At 50.1% G+C, this 20,492-nt stretch overlaps 1 protein-coding gene and 1 long non-coding RNA gene across 4 annotated transcripts in view; one reads left to right on the top strand and one right to left on the bottom strand.

Annotated features, from left to right (window-relative positions):
• GNA12 (G protein subunit alpha 12) overlaps positions 1-14,747 on the top strand; it is a 107,822-nt gene extending 93,075 nt beyond the window's left edge. For all 3 annotated transcript variants that reach the window (XM_077907628.1, XM_077907626.1, XM_077907629.1), the window contains exons 3-4: positions 10,575-10,625; positions 11,927-14,747. In XM_077907628.1, coding sequence (XP_077763754.1) covers positions 10,575-10,625; positions 11,927-12,496 — 621 coding nt within the window. In that variant the 3' untranslated portion in view covers positions 12,497-14,747. The remainder of the gene's footprint in view (positions 1-10,574; positions 10,626-11,926) is intronic.
• Positions 591-13,816, bottom strand: LOC144319466 (uncharacterized). Its single transcript, XR_013385271.1, has 3 exons — positions 13,590-13,816; positions 3,020-3,239; positions 591-812 (listed from the first exon to the last, which is right to left on the bottom strand). It is a non-coding gene; the product is annotated as an uncharacterized LOC144319466 (long non-coding RNA).
• Positions 14,748-20,492: the final 5,745 nt, after the last annotated feature.

Genomic DNA, 20,492 nt, shown 5'->3' with positions numbered 1-20,492 from the left:
TGACACAAATTTAGGGATGTGATAAAGTGCATAGAACTGAACACACACACTGTACCAATGTCAGTTCCCTGGTTTTGATATTGTACTATAACATGTAATCATTGAGGGAGATGGGGTGACAGGTACACAGATCTCTACTATTTTTGCAATTTTCTGTGTATCCAAAATTATGTCAAAATACAAAATATGTAGCAAAACAAATTATTCCTAAATATATCATGTTTCTTAGTGTTAAGTAGAATTGCTTCCTTCAGATTTTATATTCCAGTTGTTTATTGCAAATATTTAAAAAATACACTTGATTTTGGTATATTGACCTTGTATCTTGTAAATTTGCTAGACTCACTTATTGGTTCTATTGTTACTTTTTTTATAGATTCCTTAGGATTTTATATGCAACCAGTTATGCAATCTGCACAGTTTTATTTCTTGCTTTCTGATCTTACGCCTTCATTTGTTTACTAGATTTTTTGCTTTTCTTGTACTGGCTAGGCCTCCTAACATGAACTATAAATCAGAGGTTTCTACAACTCCCTCCTCGGGTTTGATTAATTTGTTCGAGTGGTTCACAGAACTCAAGAAGACAGTTTACTTACTAGATTACTGGTTTATTACAAAGGCTATTAAAGAATACAAATGGGGGTGCCTGGGTGGCTCAGTTGGTTAAGCTTCTGCCTTCAGCTCAGATTGTGGTCTCAGGGTCCTGGGATTGAGCCCCACATTGGGTTTCCTGCTCACCAGGGAGCCTGCTTCTTCTCCCTCTGTTTTTGTGCATTCACTCACACGCACGCGCTCTCTCTTTCTCTCTCTCTCTCTCTGTCAAATAAATAAATAAGATATTAAAAAAAAAAAAAAAAGATCCAAAGGAATAGCCAAAGAGGTACATAGGGTGGGACACCTGGGTGGTTCAGCAGTTGAGCATCCTGCCTTTGGCTCAGGGTGTGATCCTGGGATCCGGGATCAAATCTCACATCGGGCTCCTTGCAGGGAGCCTGTTTCTCCCTCTGCCTATATCTCTGCCTCTCTCTGTGTGTCTCTCATGAATAGATAAATAAAATCTTTTAAAAATAAATTTAAAAAATCAAAAAAATAATAAGAGATGCATAGGGTAGTGCCATTCCTGAAGGGTGCCAAGCACAGGGGCTTTTGTCCCTTGGAATTGGGGTACACTGCCCTCCCAAAAAGGGATACATTTTTGTTGAACAATCTAGAAGCTCTCTAAACCCTGTAGTTTGGGGATTTTTATAGGAGGCTTCATTACATAGGCATGATTGATTAATCATTGGCTATTTGGCAATTGATTCAACCTCCAGCCCCTGCCATTTCCCTGGTGGTCAGGGGTGAAGCTGAAAGTTCCAACCTTCTAATCATGGTTTGTTCCTCTGGGGACCAGCCCCTAACTGTAGGAGCTTTCCAAAAATCACCTCATTAATACAAACTCAGGTGAGGTTGAAAGAAGCTTGTTATGAATTACAAAAGATACTTTTATCTCTTTATCACTTAGGAAAATCCCATGGCTTTTAGGAGCCCTGCCTGCCAGGAGATGAAGACCAAATATACATTTCTTATCATAAATCACAATACCACAATTTGCTGATGTTTTGTGAAGAATACTGTGTCTATACAAGACTTTGGTCTGTAGTTTTGCTTTTTTGGTAATGCTTGTCAGTTCTGGTATCAAGGGTTGTGCCTGGTGGGGGGCACCTGGGTGGCTCAGTGGTTGAGTGTCTGCCTTTGGCTCAGGGTGTGATCCCGGGGTCCTGGGATCAAGTCCCTCATCGGGCTCCCTGTGAGAAGCCTGCTTCTGTCTCTGCCTATGTCTCTGCCTCTCTCTGTGTGTCTCATGAATAAATAAAGTCTTAAAAAAAAAAAGGTTTTTGCTGGCCTCATAAAAAGCATGAGTAAGTGTTCTTCCTCTTTGGTTTTCTTTAAAAGTTTATATAAGATTAGTGTTACTTCTTTTTTTGAGTGTTTGATAGAATTCACCAATGAAACCATTGGGCTTAGTTTTTTCTTTTGGGAAACATTTTTTATAACAAATTCAGCTTTGTTTTTTAACAAATTCAGGGTTTTTTTAAAGTAAATATAGTTCTATTCAGATTTTCACTGTTAGTAAATAAAAATTTTTAAGGCATTTTGTCTATTTCATCTAAGAAGTCCAGTTTGTTAGCATGAAGTTGTTCATAATGTTCTCCTAGTATCTCTGTAATGTCTTTAGGGTCTATAGTGTAACTCCTGTTTCATTGCTGATGCTCGTGATTCCCCTTGTTCTTACTGGTTTACGGGGCTAAGACATTATACATTTCGTTGGCCTTTTTGAAGAACTAACGTTTGGCCTCATTAATTTTTTTCATTATGTGTCCATTTCCTATTTCAGTGATATGTGGTCTTTATTATTTCCTTCCTTCTACTCACCTTGGGTTTTCTTTGCTCTTTCTTTTTAAGCTCTTTGAGAAAGAAACTTAAGTCAATGATTTTGGATTATTTTTCTTTTCTAATATAAACATTTATTTTTAAATTTTAATTGCAGTATAGTTAACATACAGTGTTATTTTAGTTTCAGATGTACAATGTTGTGATTCAGCACTTCCATACATCACTAATATAAACATTTAGAAGTACAGATTTCTCCCTAATTAACACATCTGAAAAAAATTTTTTTAAGATTTTATTTATTTATTTGAGAGAGAGAGCGGACAGGGGCTGGGGGAGAGGCTGAGGTAGAAGGAGAGAGAATCAAGCAGACTCCCCACTGAGCACAGAGCTGGATTCGGGGCTCAATCCCAGGATTCTGAGATCATGACCTGAATCCAAGTAGACACTTAACTGACTGAGCCACCCAGGAGCCTCCCAAATATTTTCTAACGTACTTTGTGATTTTTTTTCTTGGTTTCTAGTATTATTTCCATGTGACACATGGAGTTTCCCTCTCCTTGCTTACATTTCCCATCTGTTCTTGCATGTTGTGCACTTTCTGCACTAGAACCCTTAGCATATGAATCATATTATTTTAAATTACCAATCTGTTAATTCCAAAACCTCTGCCATATCTGAGTCTGGCTCTGATGCTTGCTTCATCTCTTCAGGCTATGATTTTTGCCTTTTAGTGGGCATTGTCATTTTCTGGTGAAAGTCCGGCATAATGCATCCATTGCTGGCTCCAGCCACGTCTTCTGTCCCCAGTAAACTGTAAGTCTTTGTATTCACCTGCTTCTCCCAGGTGGGGGCAGTGGTTGGCCCTGTAACAACAAATCAAAGATGGATCTAAGAAGGGTTGTTGGTTTTCAACTTCTTCAGCTTTTGTCTTGTGAGGACTAGAGTGACAACTTTTAAGTTCTTTACGTGTGGGACCAAGAAGGGGGGATCCTGTGGTGGATACCTTTAGGAACTGGCTGAGCCCTCTCCCTCCCCACCCCACCCATGCTCCCCTCCCCCTATGATGTAGGTGCTTGATTATCTGGAGGAGAAAAATGTCTAAAATCATGTTCTGGAATTTCTTTCTAGCTCATTTTTCTGTGGTAGTCTCTGTGATACAATTGAAGAATCTTAATCTGTGATTATTAAGGGCTGAAATTGGAATTTGTACCACTAAACTTGCAGAAGTGTCTCAGGAATGAGCCTAATGCCTATTCCTATACCCACAAGTTCATGATGTACAGACAGCAGCACCTTAAAACCCAGATAAGATGCCAGTGAGATGCTACTTCACACCCACTAGTGTGGCTACAGTTAAACACATAGGGGTTTACAAGTGCCAGTGGGGACGGGAAACCTTCTCATCTCTGCTGATGTAGATGCACATGGGTGTAGTTACCGTGGAGCACAGTGTGGTGGTTTCTCAGAAAATTAAATATAGAATTGCCATATGACCCAGAAATTCCACTACTAGGTGTATTATATGCCCAAAAGGATTGAAAACAGGTGTTCAAATGAAAACTTTTGCATGAATCTTCCTAACAGTAGCCCAATGCTGGAGGCAGTCCAGATGCCCATCCACTGACAAATGAATAAACACTGTATGGTGCGTCCATGCATTGGGATATTACTCAGCTATAGAAAGAAATAGAGCCCTCACATCTGCCACGACATGGGTGAACCTTGACAGCATGATGCCAAGTGGACTAAGCCAGACCATTTATATGAAACATGCAAGATACAGGCAAACCCAGGGAAACGGAAAGCTGGTGGGCGCATAATTGCCTTTGGGGGTGACAGCAGGGTGAACAGTTTTCAAACAAGGTAAAGCTGGTGATTGCACATCCATGTAATACACTACATGCCACTGTGTTATACACTTTAAGATTTTATTTTTTTAGATTTTATTGATTTAAGTAATCTCTACACCCATTGGGGGCTTGAACCACAACCCCAAGATCAAGAGTCTCATACTCTGCTGACTGAGCTAGCCAGACACCCCTACATATACTTTAAAATGGTTAATTTTTTTGTTATGTGAATTTTACCTCCGTTGAAGAAAAAGAAAAATCCTAGATGAGAGGGGACTTGGCACTCTAGAGTGCCCACTCTGGACCTTCCCCTGAGGTCTTTTTTCTTTTTTTTTATAAGATTTTATTTATTTATTCATGAGAGACACAGAGAGAGAGAGAGGCAGAGACACAGGCAGAGGGAGAAGCAGACTCCATGCAGGGAGCCCAATGCGGGACTCGATCCCAGGTCTCCAGGATCATGACCCGGGCTGAAGGTGGCGCTGAACCACTGAGCCACCAGGGCTGCCCTCCCTGAGGTCTTAGTCATGGATGGGAAGAGGCAGCTGTCCCTGGGAACTGGGGTGAGGGACTCAGAGCTGGGATATGGGGATTTCACAAGTATGGGCACACCTATATAGCAAGGCGGTCCTTGTGAGCATGCCTTGGGCCAGCTTCCTCCACACTTGCATATTCTGGGGCAGAAGTCCCAAGGCTCTACCCACCCTTGACACACTGGTAGGTTCATTGGTTGTAGTTTGGTTTCCATTTTGAGGGGTTGATATTTTAAATAAATTTTGTTTTTAATTATGCAAGATACCTACATGGTTCCAAAGTCAAAATCCATTCAGAGACATCTAGCTTCTGCCCTTGTGCCTCCTGCCCTGTTCTCCCTTCCCCTATCCTGCATCATTTCTATCTGTTGCTGATTTATCTTTCTGTCTCCTTTCTTAAATATAAGCAAATAGTAACTGTCTTCATTTCCCCACCATTCCAATTACACACAAGGAGCCTTCCTATTTTGCACCTGCCTTTTCTCACATGGCCGTGTGTCAGCCATCCACTCTCCACAGCTGCATGTGACTCCCAGCGTGAAGATAATGGGCTTGGTCCATCCAGCCTTCCTTCTGTCTGTGGACAGCTGGGTTCATCTGGGGCTTTTTTTTTTTTTAAGATTTTTATTTACTTATCCATGAAAGACACAGGGAGAGAAAGGCAGACGCAGGCAGAGGGAGAAGTGGGCTCCCTGCAGAAGTTCAATGTGGGACTTGATCCCGGGACCCCAGGATCATACTCTGGGCCAAAGGCAGATGCTAAACCACTGAGCCACCCAGGTGTCCCCATCTGGGGCTTTTGATATGGTAGAGGTGCTACACTGAACCTTGTCCCTAATATTTTAGGGTTATAAATTAGCAACAGATGATTTATAGGCACCAGATTAAAATTTGAGGATCTCTGTTTCTATGATGTGTATTAATATGTCTTTATCTTTTTCCAGAACACTCTCAGAGCTTTGATATCATTTATTCTCCCAAGACCCCAGTGAAATGTCCTAGGTATTGGCAAAGCCTGAATTCACAATGAGGGTTTCTCCTCTTGAGGATTAGATCTTTTTTTTAAGTATTTGTAGTTCTCTATTCAAACATGTTGTTTGGTTAGCATCTCTATTAAGCCGAAGTTAAGTCCTAAATTTGATAGTAAATAATGAAAATGAAAATTTGACCTTTGGAATACTTTGTTGTCGTTTTTTATATACAGCAGTTTTAAAATTTGTATTTGTAATTTGTTACGTTTAAATGAGTAAACTTCCAAGTCCTCTAGCTCACCATTGACCAGCCCTGTGTCTCCATCCCAGCACAACTGACGGCATTTTAAAATATAAAAATCAGGGGGATCCCTAGGTGGCGCAGCGGTTTAGTGCCTGCCTTTGGCCCAGGGCGCGATCCTGGAGACCTGGGATCGAATCCCATGTCGGGCTCCCGGTGCATGGAGCCTGCTTCTCCCTCTGCCTGTGTCTCTGCCTCTCTCTCTCTCTCTCTCTCTCTCTATCATAAATAAATAAATTTTAAAAAAAAATCAGGGACGCCTGGGTGGCTCAGTGGTTAAGCTTCTGCTTTCAGCTCAGGTTGTGATCCTGGAGACCTGGGATCGAGTTCCGCATTGGGCTCCCTGCATGGAGCCTGCTTCTCCCTCTGCCTGTGTCTCTGCCTCTCTCTCTCTCTCTCTCTGTGTGTGTATGTGTGTGTCTCTCATGAATAAATAAATTTAAAATCTTTAAAAAAATTTTTTAAAAACAGGGCAGCCCCGGTGGCACAGCGGTTTGGCGCCGCCTGCAGCCTGGGGTGTGATCCTGGAGACCCGGGATCGAGTCCCACATCTGGCTTCCTGCAGAGAGCCTGCTTCTCCCTCTGCCTGTGTCTCTGCCCCACTCTCTGTGTCTATGAATAAAAAAATAAAATCTTAAAAAAAAAAAAAACATTTTTTTAAAATAAAATATAAAAATCAGTGTCCCTAGGACCAGGAACTATAAGAATGCTCCTGTGCACACAGATAGGATTTCAAACTGAAAAGCACGGCCCCAGGTGGAGATCCTTGGAGCCACCGTCCCTTGATGGCTTCCGACCCCACCTGCATGCCAGCTTTGTCAGTGTTTCTTACCCAGCAGGCGCTTCTCATGCACTCACCTCACTAATACCCGTCCACCTGAGCCACTGGCAGGACATACCAGCAACTGAACAAGGATGCAGGAGAATGGGGGCACACCACTGGCAGGGAGGCAGGTGTGACCAGTCCACCTGCAGCATTGATCTTGACTGCTTGGTCTTGTGCACTGTTGAAAGAACCCAGTCTGTTCTGTGGCGGTCTTGAATTAGCTGAATGAGGAGCACATGGTCAGCCCATGTCCACCGACGGGGCTGGTTCATGATGCAGGGACGGGGTGGGGTATGTCTGGTGATTTGGTGATGGAAATTTCAAAGCAGCAGCAAGCCCACTACGTGTGATTCATCCGAGGCAGGGGTGGGTAATGGTTGCTCCCAGGGAAGATGTCGTGAGGAATAGAGTTCACTTGCCATGAGCCTCATTCTCTGTGGGTGTGATGTCTTCCAGCCACATTTGCCACTCTGTGACACAGCTGCAAGTGCTCCAAAAAGACCCGCTGCTGCTTGAAACTGCCCACCCCCCCTTCTCCATCACCAACACCCCCCCCCCCCATACACGTCCAGCTGCTGGTAATAAAAATGCATATCTTGCTAGGAGTTGGGTCAGAGAGGCAGTGTGATGTCAAGCATGTGCCTGGTAGCCTCTGAGCACAACTTTGCAGATCTGTGCCTTGTCTACTCTGTGAATCCATTGGTGTTATTAAAGTGACTTAGGGACGCCTGGGTGGCTCAGTGGTTGAGCATCTGCCTCTGGCCCAGGGCCTGATCCTAGAGACCCAGGATCGAGTCCCCCATCGGGCTCCCTGCGTGGAGCCTGCTTCTCCCTCTGCCTATGTCTCTGCCTCTCTCTCTGTGTGTCTCATGAATAGATCAATAAAATCTTAAAAAAAATAAATAAATAAAAGTGACTTAGATTTTCAGATCAAGGAGTGTTATAAAATGCCCATTTCTCGTGTACTCTTTCTCATCAGACCACATGACTGCAGTGGCATCAAGAGGACCCTGGGACTGTTCTGTCACACATGAGACTCTTTTTGTAAAGGTGCCGTCTTGATCCATTTAGGCTGCTGACAGACATAGCTAGCCTGCGGTTGTGAGAAATGTTCTGGAAGTTGGAAAGCCAGAGGTCAGGGTGACCACAGATTCAGTCCGGCTCCTGGTTCACGAACAGTGTCTTCTCACTGTGTCCTCATGAGACAAGCGGCAGGAGCCAGTGCTCTGGGTCTCTTTTACAAGGGCACTGACCCCATTCACGGGGCCCCTCTGCCCAATGCCATGGCACTGGGGGCTGGGTTTCAGCACGTGATGGGGAGGTGGAAGCACAGTCAGTCTGTCTGTAGCAGGTGCCAAGTGGTTAATTCCACGGTGGCACATCAGCTCCTGCCGCTTGCCATCTCTCCGAAGATATGACTCCATCCCCGTAGTGTTGGAAATCTATCAGAATGGATGTTTTAATGAGTGGGTGCTCTGGGAACCTTGAAGCCCATGCAAATGATTGTTCCCTAGGCTGTGTGGAATCCGATGGTGCACAATTCAGTCCCTGGCAGTTAAACCAGTGTCCAGACCGTGGTTCCCACTCAGCCCGGTGGGGCCACAGAGCATGGAGCTCAGCGACTCCTTGCTTGTTTGAACACGCTGATTCTCTTCCCTCCTCCCCTTTCTCCCCATGATGGAGAGCTCTGTGGATGGACAGCTCCAGAGCAGCCCTCACATGGACCTGAGAGTTAGCGCCCAGAAGAAGAGGCAGGCCTGGCATGAAACTGGGTACCATACCCTCCTCGTCCACCGCCCCCTGCTCAGAGAGCACGCAGGCCACCGGTCGTGTGGAGTGGCAGAGAGTCTTAGATAAACCTTGTAGCCTTGAAGGAGTGAAAGGATGGTGGTGTTCAGAGAGCAGCTGGGGTGACCCTGACTTCAGGCTCACCGGGGGTATTTCCATTCAGACTTGCTTTTTCATACCTTACACTTAGTTCGTGCTTATTATATTCTCTAGGGGCACTTTCCCTTTCACACCTGTGCCATTGGGGTGAGCACTCATGTCTCAGTGTCTCCCCAGGACAGTTGTCATGCCTTGGGGACAGAACATTGGCTGGGGCATCTGCCTTGCTGTGACTTGATGCCCAGCCAAACCGAGACCCCTGGTAGGGGAGCATTTTCCAGTTTCTTTTTACCTGGTACCACCACCGTGTGCCTCAGAGTGGCCCAGGGTGGCCCAGGCTGCCACCTGGCCACCACCAACTGGCCTCCGGTGCATGGACACGGTGGCAGGCAGGCAGATCCTGCTGGAGTCTTCATAGGCTCTCCTTCACCTGCAGAGCCCCCCAGTGGGAGGCAGTGGGGGGGTGGCGAGAGACAGGGTTATGGGGGAGGAGCAGTCCCAAATCAGGTGGGTCAGGTGGGTTCACTGTCTGCAGAGACGGCTGTCCCCACACCCAGGCTGGTGTCAGAGGGGGTGGAGTGGCAGAGACTGGGGTGCCACCTCTCCCACCCGGATGTCCCCAGGGCAGAAGGCAGGCTGCGCACCCAGCTCACCCTGATGTTCCAGAGGAAAACTCACCCTCCTCTGTGCTAGAATGTGTGGAATGCCTCTGTCGCCCTTAAAAATGCTCTCTTCTAAGTCCTCCAGAAGCTATCATCGTAACACGGAAGGCTGATTCCGCTGAAGGAAGTTGACTCCTTAGTTTCTTCCTTTGGGCCTGGAGTAGGAGACCCCTTGGGGGAGGGCTCACATTGGGCACCTGCCCCGGATGTGGGCTTGTCCAAGGGGACTGTCCCCAGGGCTGTGTAACGAGCGCATGCGGTCCAGCGCGTCCTGGTAAATTGCATTCTGCTTCTGGAGGGAAGACCGCCACACCCGTGCGCTTACCCTCTATTCAGCCCACTCCCATGAGCGTTTCAACGCCCTCCAGACGCTTCTCAAAGGGCTGGAGAACCGCCTTGAATCAACATTCAGTGCAGAGAATGTCCGGGGGGTGAAGAATTGGCTTTCCTGCCTCAAGAATCCCGACTGAATCCGGATCCTCAGGTGGCTCAGCAGTTGAGCGAGCGTCTGCCTTTGGCCCAGGGTGTGATCCCGAGTCCCACATCAGGCTCCCTGCATGGAGCCTGCTTCTCCCTCTGCCTGTGTCTCTGCCTCTCTCTGTGTGTCTCTCATGAATAAATAAATAAAATCTTTAAAAAAAAAAAAAAGAATCCCGACTGAAGCTTCTCCTGATTCTAGGCTACCTACCAATCAGGTCTTAGGAATGTGGGCAGTAACGGTGGAATGTTAGGCCCACATCCAGAAACTGGAAGGTGTTTGTCACATGCCTATTCTTGAAGATTCGCCCTCCTTAGAGACCACGTCTGCAGAGCCCAGGGCCACGTCTGTCCAAGCAGGACTGCTCAGAGGCTCCCAATGTAACATTCCAGCTCTGGAGCCAGCCAGCCCAGTCAGCGGGGCCAGCTCCCTGCCCGTCACCTGAGTCATGCAGGGGTGCTTTGAAAACAGTCTGAGTTTGAATCTTGGGGCCACAGCTAGAGAAACTGCATTTAAAAATTCTCTCAACTGTGTTTTTAAATTTTAACAATTCCTGATGCTCGTGGTCCCTTTGCCTTCCCGTTTATACAGATGTGAAATACCACTCATACGATTCTATTATGATCTGCTGGTGGCCAGATCAGGGTTCTCCACCAAGACTGAGTCGTGCATATTTTTCCTCTGTGACAGGGTGAATCGGTGAAGTACTTTCTGGATAACTTGGACCGGATCGGCCAGCTGGTGAGTACAGACGCCACCCCGAGAACCGTGAGCCAGGGTTAAGGAGCGCATGCATGGAGGTCAGAGCAGCCCCTGTGACGTGAACGTGCACACCGTCCCTGTCCACTCCAGACTGTGTCAGGGTGCAGCATGGGCATGTCCTCCTCCTCACATTCCCGCCCTGACTACCACAGAGGACACAGGGACTCTTTAGTGAACAGAGGATTTCCTGGAACTTCTTATTCCAGGAAACCCAGACAAGCACAAGAACAAACTCAGGTGAGGGATTTCACCAATGATGGGGCTCCAGAGTCCTGACCATGATGCTGTCGTAGCTCCTAAGATATTGGCAACATTGGGACACCTGGGTGGCTCAGCGGTTGAGCATCTGCCTTTGACTCAGGGCGTGATCCCGGGTCTCCACATCGAGTCCCACATCGGGGACTTCTCCCTCTGCCTGTGTCTCTGCCTCTCTCTCTCTCTCTTTCATGAATAAATAAATAAAAATCTTAAAAAAAAAAAATCGGCAACATTCCCTGATATCAACCCACATCCAGCTCAGTTGGGGGTCTGCCTGGGGGTCTCACTCATGTTTTCCTGAGTGTGTGGTTGGAATTCATCCTTCACCACTGGGCCACACTATTCAAATGTGGGATAGTCCGTAGGTCTCTCTCTCGTCTGTCTTGCCTTCTTTTCCATTTATTTGTTGAAGTAGCTGGGTCATTCCTCTTGCATGGGGGCCTCTCACACAGATTGCTATTGCTTCTCTGTCCCCTGCACCCCTCTGAAGGGGCCTTGTCGTCCCTATTTGGTTCCTGGCGGGGCCACTGCCTGAGTGCTTGTGCCCAGCAGTCGTGGAGGTTTTAACCGGGCAGCACCACGGTTGCTGAAGACTCCCAAGGATGGCATATTAAGTATACTGCAGACTTAATCTAACCAGCATCACAAAACCTCGATTAAATTAGTTCACAGTAGGGTTCAGGAGCGCATACGCCCTGGAAGTCAGAAAAGTGAAAGGGGGCTGTGGGCAGAATCAGAACCAGTGGTCAGCCTCCTGTGGATACGAACATGAGTGAGGTTTCTGGCTGGGGCTGATGGTGGGGATTCCAACAACCGGCCTCTGCCCGGCAAGCCTCTGCTCATTTGAAACAAGCTGCTTCGTACCTTCACTTCCCATCCCGCAGCCAGCATCTGATTTTACAAATGAAATTTGCTTTTGGTGTTTGGTTTAACTTCTCACGCAAGTCCATCAGACTCTTGATCCTTATTTTCCCATGTTCTTCTTCACCTGCTAAATTCTTCCCTTCTTCCATATTTTACAGAATTACTTTCCCAGTAAGCAGGACATCCTGCTGGCGCGGAAAGCCACCAAGGGCATTGTGGAACATGACTTCGTTATTAAAAAAATCCCCTTTAAGATGGTGGACGTGGGTGGCCAGAGGTCTCAGCGCCAGAAGTGGTTCCAGTGCTTCGACGGAATCACATCGATCCTGTTCATGGTGTCCTCCAGTGAGTACGACCAGGTGCTCATGGAGGACAGGCGCACCAACCGGCTGGTGGAGTCCATGAACATCTTTGAGACGATCGTCAACAACAAGCTGTTCTTCAACGTGTCCATCATCCTGTTCCTCAACAAGATGGACCTCCTGGTGGAGAAGGTCAAGACCGTCAGCATCAAGAAGCACTTCCCAGACTTCAAAGGTGACCCCCACAGGCTGGAGGACGTCCAGCGCTACTTGGTCCAGTGTTTCGACCGCAAGAGACGGAATCGCAGCAAGCCACTGTTCCACCATTTCACCACCGCCATCGACACGGAGAACATCCGCTTCGTGTTTCATGCTGTGAAGGACACCATCCTGCAGGAGAATCTGAAGGACATCATGCTGCAGTGAGAGAGGGCGCCCCTCACTGTTGCCCATAGCAGCCTCAGTGGCTGCTGCTTAGACCTCTTGGGCCTGGAGTGGGCTTCTCGGATCCGTGCCCCCAGCGCCCAGCTCAGGGGTACCGCCGCGCCGGCCACACCGCCACGCCCCAGGCCCGGGGACATGGACGCCTGGATGTGAGCTACTGAACCCGGGGCGTAGTCAAACTACTGAGAATCCAAGGGGTCACTTTGGTATTAATTCGTAATACCTAGTAGCACAGCCTTCTCTCCTTTACAGAACTGTATTCCTTCTCTGACACAGTTTAATCGAGGATCCTGTGCGTGTGGCAGGTGTGTGCACACACACACGCACTCTGTAATGACAACACAAACCAGCGGGCCTTGCAGATGGCTTTTTCCTCTAACTTGCGAGTCTTCCGTTGAGACAGATGAACCTGAGAGCTTAGCCTAACGGTGGTTTGCGGGAGGTCAGGTGTCTCCGCGCCACCTCCAAAGCAAGCACGTTGCCTTGTAAAACCCTAGTGCCAATTTCTTGAGAGACCCTGGTCCAGGCACACTGGCTGAGGCCAGGGGCCCCTAGCTTTAGAGGGTGGGAACGGGAGTGGGTTTGCCTTAATGCCCTACAGCCAGCACACTGGCAGTGGGTGCACTCGGTGCCTGTTACACGCACCTGCCCTCCCTCCCCACCAGCCTTCGGGTGGCTGCTGTGTCCTGTACATCCTCTTCCGACACCTACACTTGGCTGCATCCGCACTCCCTTCTTTTGGAAGGTAGCAGAGTGCTTCCTCTTCCTCTCGGGGCTTCTGAAAACTGGCAGGATTCCTAGTAGAGCCTTGGTGAATGCCACAACTGACTTTTCAGAAAGCCCAGACTCTCAGAGCTTCTGTACACTGCCACCACCCCGATGCCTTTGGACAGCCGGTCCCTGCTCTCGGCTCTGCTCCAAGTCTTGATTCTTCCCAGGGTCTCTTGCTTCCATTAATGCACACGCATCACAGGCAAACACTACCCGACACATCTGTTGTCCGGGAGAAGCTGCCCAAGCCTGTGGGTGTGGACGTGGGCAGACGAGTCTCCCTTCCGTGCACTTGCCCACTTACCTTCATGCGGGGTCTCCCCGGCTGTCAGATACACTGCATCCTAAGCTGGCCCCGCTGTGCATTCGTCTCCTAGGAAGGTCTATCCCGTGTGGTGGAATTTCCCCCAGCATTTAAAAGAGAACCAAAAAAAAAGCTTCCTCCAGCCGGCCTCAGAGCGTGACTGTGGCCGAGTAACGCGTGTCCCAAGGCCACCCTGTCCCGATCTTGTGTCCCTTCCACGTCTTCCTCCTGGCTCCTTTCCGGCGAGCAAGATAAACATTCATCTTGTGGCAGATGCTGACCCACAAGGGAAGGGAGCACAGCCTGCCCCTGAGTCATCTTGTTATCAGTGTTCCTAATGAGGAGACAACATGAAATTCTCTTTTGCTCTTGGTGCTCAAGGCTTTGTGTCCATGTTTGTTGGGGTTTTGGTTTTCTTGGCTGGGAAAAAAACGTTGCTGTTTTTGTACTGCTTCCTGGGGCTCCTCATAAACCAGAGGATGTGACCCAGGGTCAGTGCCGATGACCATGGCTTAAAGAAAAAGGAGCACCCCTGGCGGGCTCCCTGGGGGCAGTCTGGGGTCCTTTCTCGCGGCTGCAGGGGCCCACAGCCTGCTGCATGGGGTGGTGGCCCTTCTTGCGAGTCATGGCCGGGGCCTCAAGCTGCTGCTTGCCAGCGGGAGCGCTACCACCCAGGCCCAGGCCGCTGGCCATGCTGCTTGGGGCATCTTGGGCCAGGCTTAGCTGGCTGCTCAGCTGGCTGCGTCCACACTGCTCCAGCCTCTCTAACCCACGGAGTGGGAGCACACAAGGGGAAGGGCTGGGGCTGCACACTGAGCTGCCCAGAGAGCGGGGCAGGCACCACCTGGGTCCACAACTGGCTTCCCGGACCGGGCAGAGGGGAAGGTCTATAAAGGCCCCAGCTCAGAGCCCTTCTGGGCTTCTTTGGGATGGGGAAAGAAAACTATTTGCAAGGCTCAACTAAAACCATTCACAGCTTTCCCACACATAGACTGTAGTTGTTTTTGTCTCCAAAACTTTTGGCTTTTTGTATTTTTTAATTTTAATTTCACTGTTATCCTTGATTATTTGTCTTTTTTATTGAGTTGTTGGAGAAGCAGGAGCTAGTCGTGCCTCATCTATTATTGCAAAATGTAACAATAAACTTCCTCAAAATAAGATCTTTCTTCATGGTTATACTGTTTATGTAGAAGGATGCGTGAACCCTTTTCCCCAAAATACTTTCCCATTTGTAGAGATGTGGTCTCAAAAGACTTTGTGTTTAGTGTCGTGATGTGCCGAGATTCCAGTATTCATATTCTTGTAACTTTTTTTACTTCTTGGATAAAAGAAAAATAAGTCCGGTTATTTTAACTCCAAGATCCAAAAGTACTCTCAACGCTAGATGATCAGTGAGGACTCTCTCACTGGGGCTTTCTGGGGATGTCCCAGGCAGACACGGACTCGGTAGGGCTTCTGGGATGAAGGCACCCACCGGGACGTGCAGCCTGCACGGACGGCTCACGGCTCACATTTTACCCCTGCTCGCCCTGGCTGGAGGGTCCGCTGTGGTGACGACCACCCCGCTCTCCTGGTGCTCCCTAGCATCTGCCCTCTGCTCTCAAACCCAACCCCAAAATTCAAAGCCCAACAACGCCAATCCCCACTGTCCCTGAAGGTTCACTGTCTCTCTCTCTGATAACCAGCTTTTATTTCTCAAAGTGCGCTGAACAGAGCCCAACACACCGAACTGTCACAAGTACTGCTTTCTGTGAAAGCATAGGAAACACAGCTTAGAAGCCAATAAAAGTGTCTTGTACACAGAGACGTGTGTGTGCGGGTGCGCACGTGTGTGTGTGTGTGCGTGTGTGCTGCCCTCACGTAGTGCGAGTTAGCGAGGCCCCGAGCGCTGCTCTGAGGTTCGGGAGCCCGAGGAGAGGGAGCTGGTGATTGACACTTGACGCAGATGAGCCCCACTACTGGAGGTGGCCAGAGGGAGGGGCAGGTGGGGACTCTGCTGCCCTGGCCCCTGAGGCTCTTCTCCCAGCCACAGGATGGAGAAACCTGCCACTCCGTAGCATGAAGGCCTCCTAGCCAGGGGCATGGTTCATCATTTCAGGGGTCTTTTCCAGAAAGAGGCGTGCAGGTGATGTCCAGCGGCCGTGGCCTGGTGGGGTGCTGCGATGGGTGTTTACGTGAGAGGAGGCACAAACTCCTAGAGAAACGCCAGCGAGGAGCGTTTTGCATGCTCTCCGTTATCTCCAGGCTGTGGGCTGAGCTCCTTGGGTTCCGATTTCAACACTCATAAACGTGGGACAAGACAGTGATTCTCCGCTTTGACGCCATGGTCAGATCCCCCAAGGAACTTCGCAGAGGCCGCGGGCTAAGCTACCCAGGCAGGGCCTATGCAGTAGGAGCACGATCTACGCGGATTCCCAAGCCCCCAGTAATCTTGTGCAGCCAGGCAGAGAGCCTCTGAAGCAGATCAAAGATCCTGGAGGATTTTTCCCAAGCTGGATCCTCCGCTTCGCTGGGTGAGAATTCTGCTTCATGATCTCACTCGGGCACCAACTCTGGCCCTCGCTGTGGCCAGCAGCCTGCCTCAAGGAAACGCACTGGTGAGCTCTGGCCGAGCCTTTCCCAGCATGGGGCGATCTCCAGTCTCTTGGTCCCATCTTCTCCATAAGGCATGTCGGATGGGCCTTGGTAGCCTCGTTCTGAAACGGTCCCTAGAAATGGAGGGAGCAGGTATGTGTGGTTCTTTGTGTCACTGATGAGGCACCAGGGCCGCCAGCCCTGGTTGGGAGGTGGTGTGGGGACACTGGGCTTGAGTGCCATTCACAAGGCACTCCTGGGCCCTGACAAGAAAGGTGTTGGTCCCCCGAGGAAAGGAGGCTCCCTTGGTTCACAAAGAGGATTCAACAGCTGGCCCCTGGGCCGTGTCAGCACTTAGGGGCACACGGTGTGCTGGTGGGCGCCCAAGCTCAGGGAAAGGTGTCGGCTGAACCTCAGGCGGTGGCTGCGGGTAGAGAGAGGCCTGGGCTGCAAAGAAGCCCCTGCTGCCTCCCCACTCCCGCTGCGAGGTCTGACTCCCACCCTTTGCTGGGGAAGGACGTCAGGGCTCTTGGACTTGGAAGCGGCTTCTCCCGTGGTGTTCAGATGGTGTGTTAAAGTGGGTGGATTTAATCTGCCCACGGCTGCTGTTCTCTTCAGGTGAAAACCTAACAGGTGGCTCCCCGGGCCCCTCCTCTTGCCTGGCTTCCCTCCTCGGAGGAGGGTGTGTGCCTGCAGCGGATCTGACAACCCTGATGGTAGTGACGCCTCTGAGCTGGGCCTGGAGCTGCCGGGTTGTTAGAGCTGCCTTGTGTGAGTTCTGGGCTTTGCCTAATTGGAAACGGAGAAGCAGGGCGCCGCTGGGTACACGCGGGTTCCTAGGGACCTAGGGACTGGTTTCCCTGTGTGGCAGCGGCTGGGTGTGTGCTTCTCCCACGGGACAGGGCGGCAGGCTCTCCCAGCTGGCTGGTGGACGGGGTGGGCCTGTGCTCTGGGGTCTGACCCTGCCCTGTGGCGGCTCACCCCCCTCTGATCTTACCAGCCAGCAGCAGAGCATCAAAATGTCATTGTGGGCATCTTAGCAAGAGGGACCTGGAGACTCTGCACCTGGCTGACAGTGCATGTGGCTCAACTGGAAAATTAGGTTCTTGATTTTCCAGCTGCTTCTAGGCACTTTTTCCTTTCAGCGGGTTCTCTGTTTTATGTCTTCGTAACAAGAACCAGAGTGAAACACAAGAGCAGCTACTGGGGAGTTCCTGAACAAGCCCGAATTTCCTATCAGGCCAGGAGACGGGCTACCTGGCGCACTGATGGGCAGAACCGGCCACGCAGCGGGTCCTGTTCTGTGATGACAACGGGGCTGTTATTCCAGGCCTGTCGCTTCAGAGCCTTTTTATTAACCGTGCATTCACTTTGTTTTGTGTTTTTAAAAGCTGATGTATTTCTCCCCAGTGAGCATGCTCCCAAGCTATCCACAGCCAAGGTGGAGTTCCCTGTGGGAACAGCACTTCCCCAAGGGCTGGCCGGCATGGACCACACATCATCCGGTAAGGCTGCCCTGATGTTGGGGAAGAGCAGAACCCCACCTCCCCTGGTTCTGGCCACCTCTCCCAGGGGACATCACAGTGACAACCAGGAAGGAAGATTGAGAGCAAGGTTTGCAGGAGGCCCCGCTTTGTGACCCACAGCCAAGGCCAGAGACTGTCTGTCCTGCCGCCAAGGGTCCAGGAGCATTTAGGGGCGACGCGTGCTCCCAACATGCCCACGTGCCCGCACCCCACATAGGAACTGGCCTCATACACGGAGGCCCTCCTGCCTCCTGTTAGATTGTTTAACAAGCCTGCTTATGAAGGAATCTCAAACAGATCTCTGTGGAGGCTGTCCACCTCTAGTATCTTAAAGATTCATCTTTGGACATCTTCAGATTGATATAAAACATTCCAAATGTCATTTTTCTTAACTCCATTCAAACCACTAAAATTGGCAGGTTATCCTCTGACCCAGGTGCGGTGTCCCATGCCCAGCCACATCTTGGCTGGCCCTGTGCTCACCTTACCTGCCCCGCTGCACGGCCTTGGTGCTGAGTGTGCACGGAGGACCCCGCCAAAGGGCCAGGCTGCTGACATTGAGGCTTCAGTGTTCCCTAGGGAAACAGAGCCCGGAGCCCTTCCGGGGTCTCCACTGAAGGGAAGTCCAGGAGGAGCAGCCCCCTGCTCAGCTGCAGACACCACCCTGGAAGTTCGTGTAGAGCCAAGCCCTCCCCCGGTGCTGCTGGGTAGGCCTCTGTTTATGAATACCACATACCTGGTGAGAATACATACTGCGAAGGGTAAAAACTCTACAGCCACGGTGCTTGGTGTACCATGTTTTGTGAATGTGATTTTTATAAACGTACTAAAATTCGCCTTAAATGCATTTGTTTTCCCATTGTGTTGGATTCTACCAGACCCCAGGTCCTGCTGCCCTGCAGCTGCAGCGTATGACATCTTTTTCTTTCTTTTTTTTTTTTTTTTTTTTTTTTTTTAGCATATGACATCTTTAGGAGGGAAGAGCACATGTGAGCATGGATCCTGGAGTGTGTGTTTCGCGGGGCAGGTGCCTTTCCAGAAGCCAAGGTCTCCAAGTGGGTTTCGTTGTGCATGTGGCACTCCTGACATGTGTCAAGGCCACCAATGAAAAGTGAGGTGAGTGGGTGCTCGCACCCTTGGATCTAAGCCCTCACTGTCCTCTGCCTCCATGACCCCATGCCTGCTTGCCGGTCATCCTCTCGTGCGGGTCCCCCTGGCAGGAGCACCCTGTGTGGCCAGCGTGGCTCCACAGCACGCTATCCACATCCTGACAAGTGCAGATGTGCAGCGTTCACAGGAAGATGAGCAAGCGGCCAGGTGAGAATGTGGAGCTCCAGCCTCGAGGTAGAAAGATGCCGTAGGTAGCATATATAAAACTGGAAATAACAGTCACCCCCACCAAAAAACAAACAAAAATGAGGCAGTGTGATAAGTAGGATTCCTAACCCCTCCCAGCAGTGAATCAGCGTAGCAGTCCTGGAGACATGGCTGTGTGCACGGACCAGAGCCCCCCACACTGCGTGGCCCCGTGTGCACCTGCCAGCCCAGCGGGTCCAGCAGGCACCCTGCCTCCCAGTGGGAATGGATGCCGACTCAGTTCAGAGGGTGGATTCTCTTGTTTGCAGCTGGACTTCCAGCAGCTCACCCTCTTCCCTCCAGGCTTTTCTTCATGCGAGTTGATAGCATGTATCAATTTTAAGAATAAAAATAGGGGATCCCTGGGTGGCGCAGCGGTTTGGCGCCTGCCTTTGGCCCAGGGCGCGATCCTGGAGACCCGGGATTGAATCCCACGTCGGGCTCCCGGTGCATGGAGCCTGCTTCTCCCTCTGCCTGTGTCTCTGCCTCTCTGTCTCTCTCTGTATGACTATCATAAATTTAAAAAAAAAAGAATAAAAAAAGAATAAAAATATAATACATAAGCGTCCAGGAAATTTGAACCACACAGCATTTACTCCGCACATCAACATCCTCAGAAATCTCAGTACTAAGATGCCTGTGGTTTGGGTGAATTTCCCCTCAGCTTCAGGACTTTTAAAAATACGGACAATGCCACTCAAGTAGTTTGATCCGGTTGTGCCTGAAGCTCATGTGCTCGGGATAAAGCAGGGGCCACCGAGCAAGGCCGGGGGGTGGCAGGGGCATGGGCTGCAGGGCTCGAGCCAGGGAGGGCTGGTTATACTGCTGACCAGAGCTACACCCCCCACGGAGCAGTAGGGAGAAGCCAGAACTGGGGAGGGCAGGCTCCAGGCAGGGGGTGGAGGGCGAGGTAGCGCCGTTAGGGCGCCAGTGTCCCCACCTCCCCTGAAGCGTCTCTCTGGGGAATGTTGGGGGAAGCACCCAGGTCATTTTTAAGGGATGTGGTGGGACGTGGCTGAGGCCTAATGCCATTTGGATGAAAGATCTGCCGTTTGGATGTTTATCCTTCCATGTATTTCTCCTGCTTGCACACTTAGGGCAACAGACGGAGCTCCTGCCCGTCCTGTGATGCTAGGCGGCCTCTCTCAGAAAAGCCCCCTTCTGCCCAGTGGTGCCCCGGTGCCCGATTCTGCATGGTGCTCTCGCTCAGCTCCCGGGACCCTCCTTGCACCCAGCTCTGTCTCTGGCTTCTGTGACTCTCCTGCCTGTCGCATGTGGCCCCCAGGAGCGTTCCCACAGGTGGACAGAGGGAGGAAGGCCCCACGCCAGCCTGAGGACTTGCAGGGGAAGGCCCATCCATGCAGAACAGTCAGGAACACTCCCATCTGACACTGCTCTTCCGCTAGCCAGTGTGGCAGGAAACAGTGAATCACCTTTTGTTGCTAAA

The sequence above is a fragment of the Canis aureus genome, chromosome 8 (genome assembly GCF_053574225.1).
Source record: "Canis aureus isolate CA01 chromosome 8, VMU_Caureus_v.1.0, whole genome shotgun sequence".
NCBI classification, from domain to species: domain Eukaryota; kingdom Metazoa; phylum Chordata; class Mammalia; order Carnivora; family Canidae; genus Canis; species Canis aureus.
This window is presented reverse-complemented; position numbering and strand designations above follow the sequence as displayed.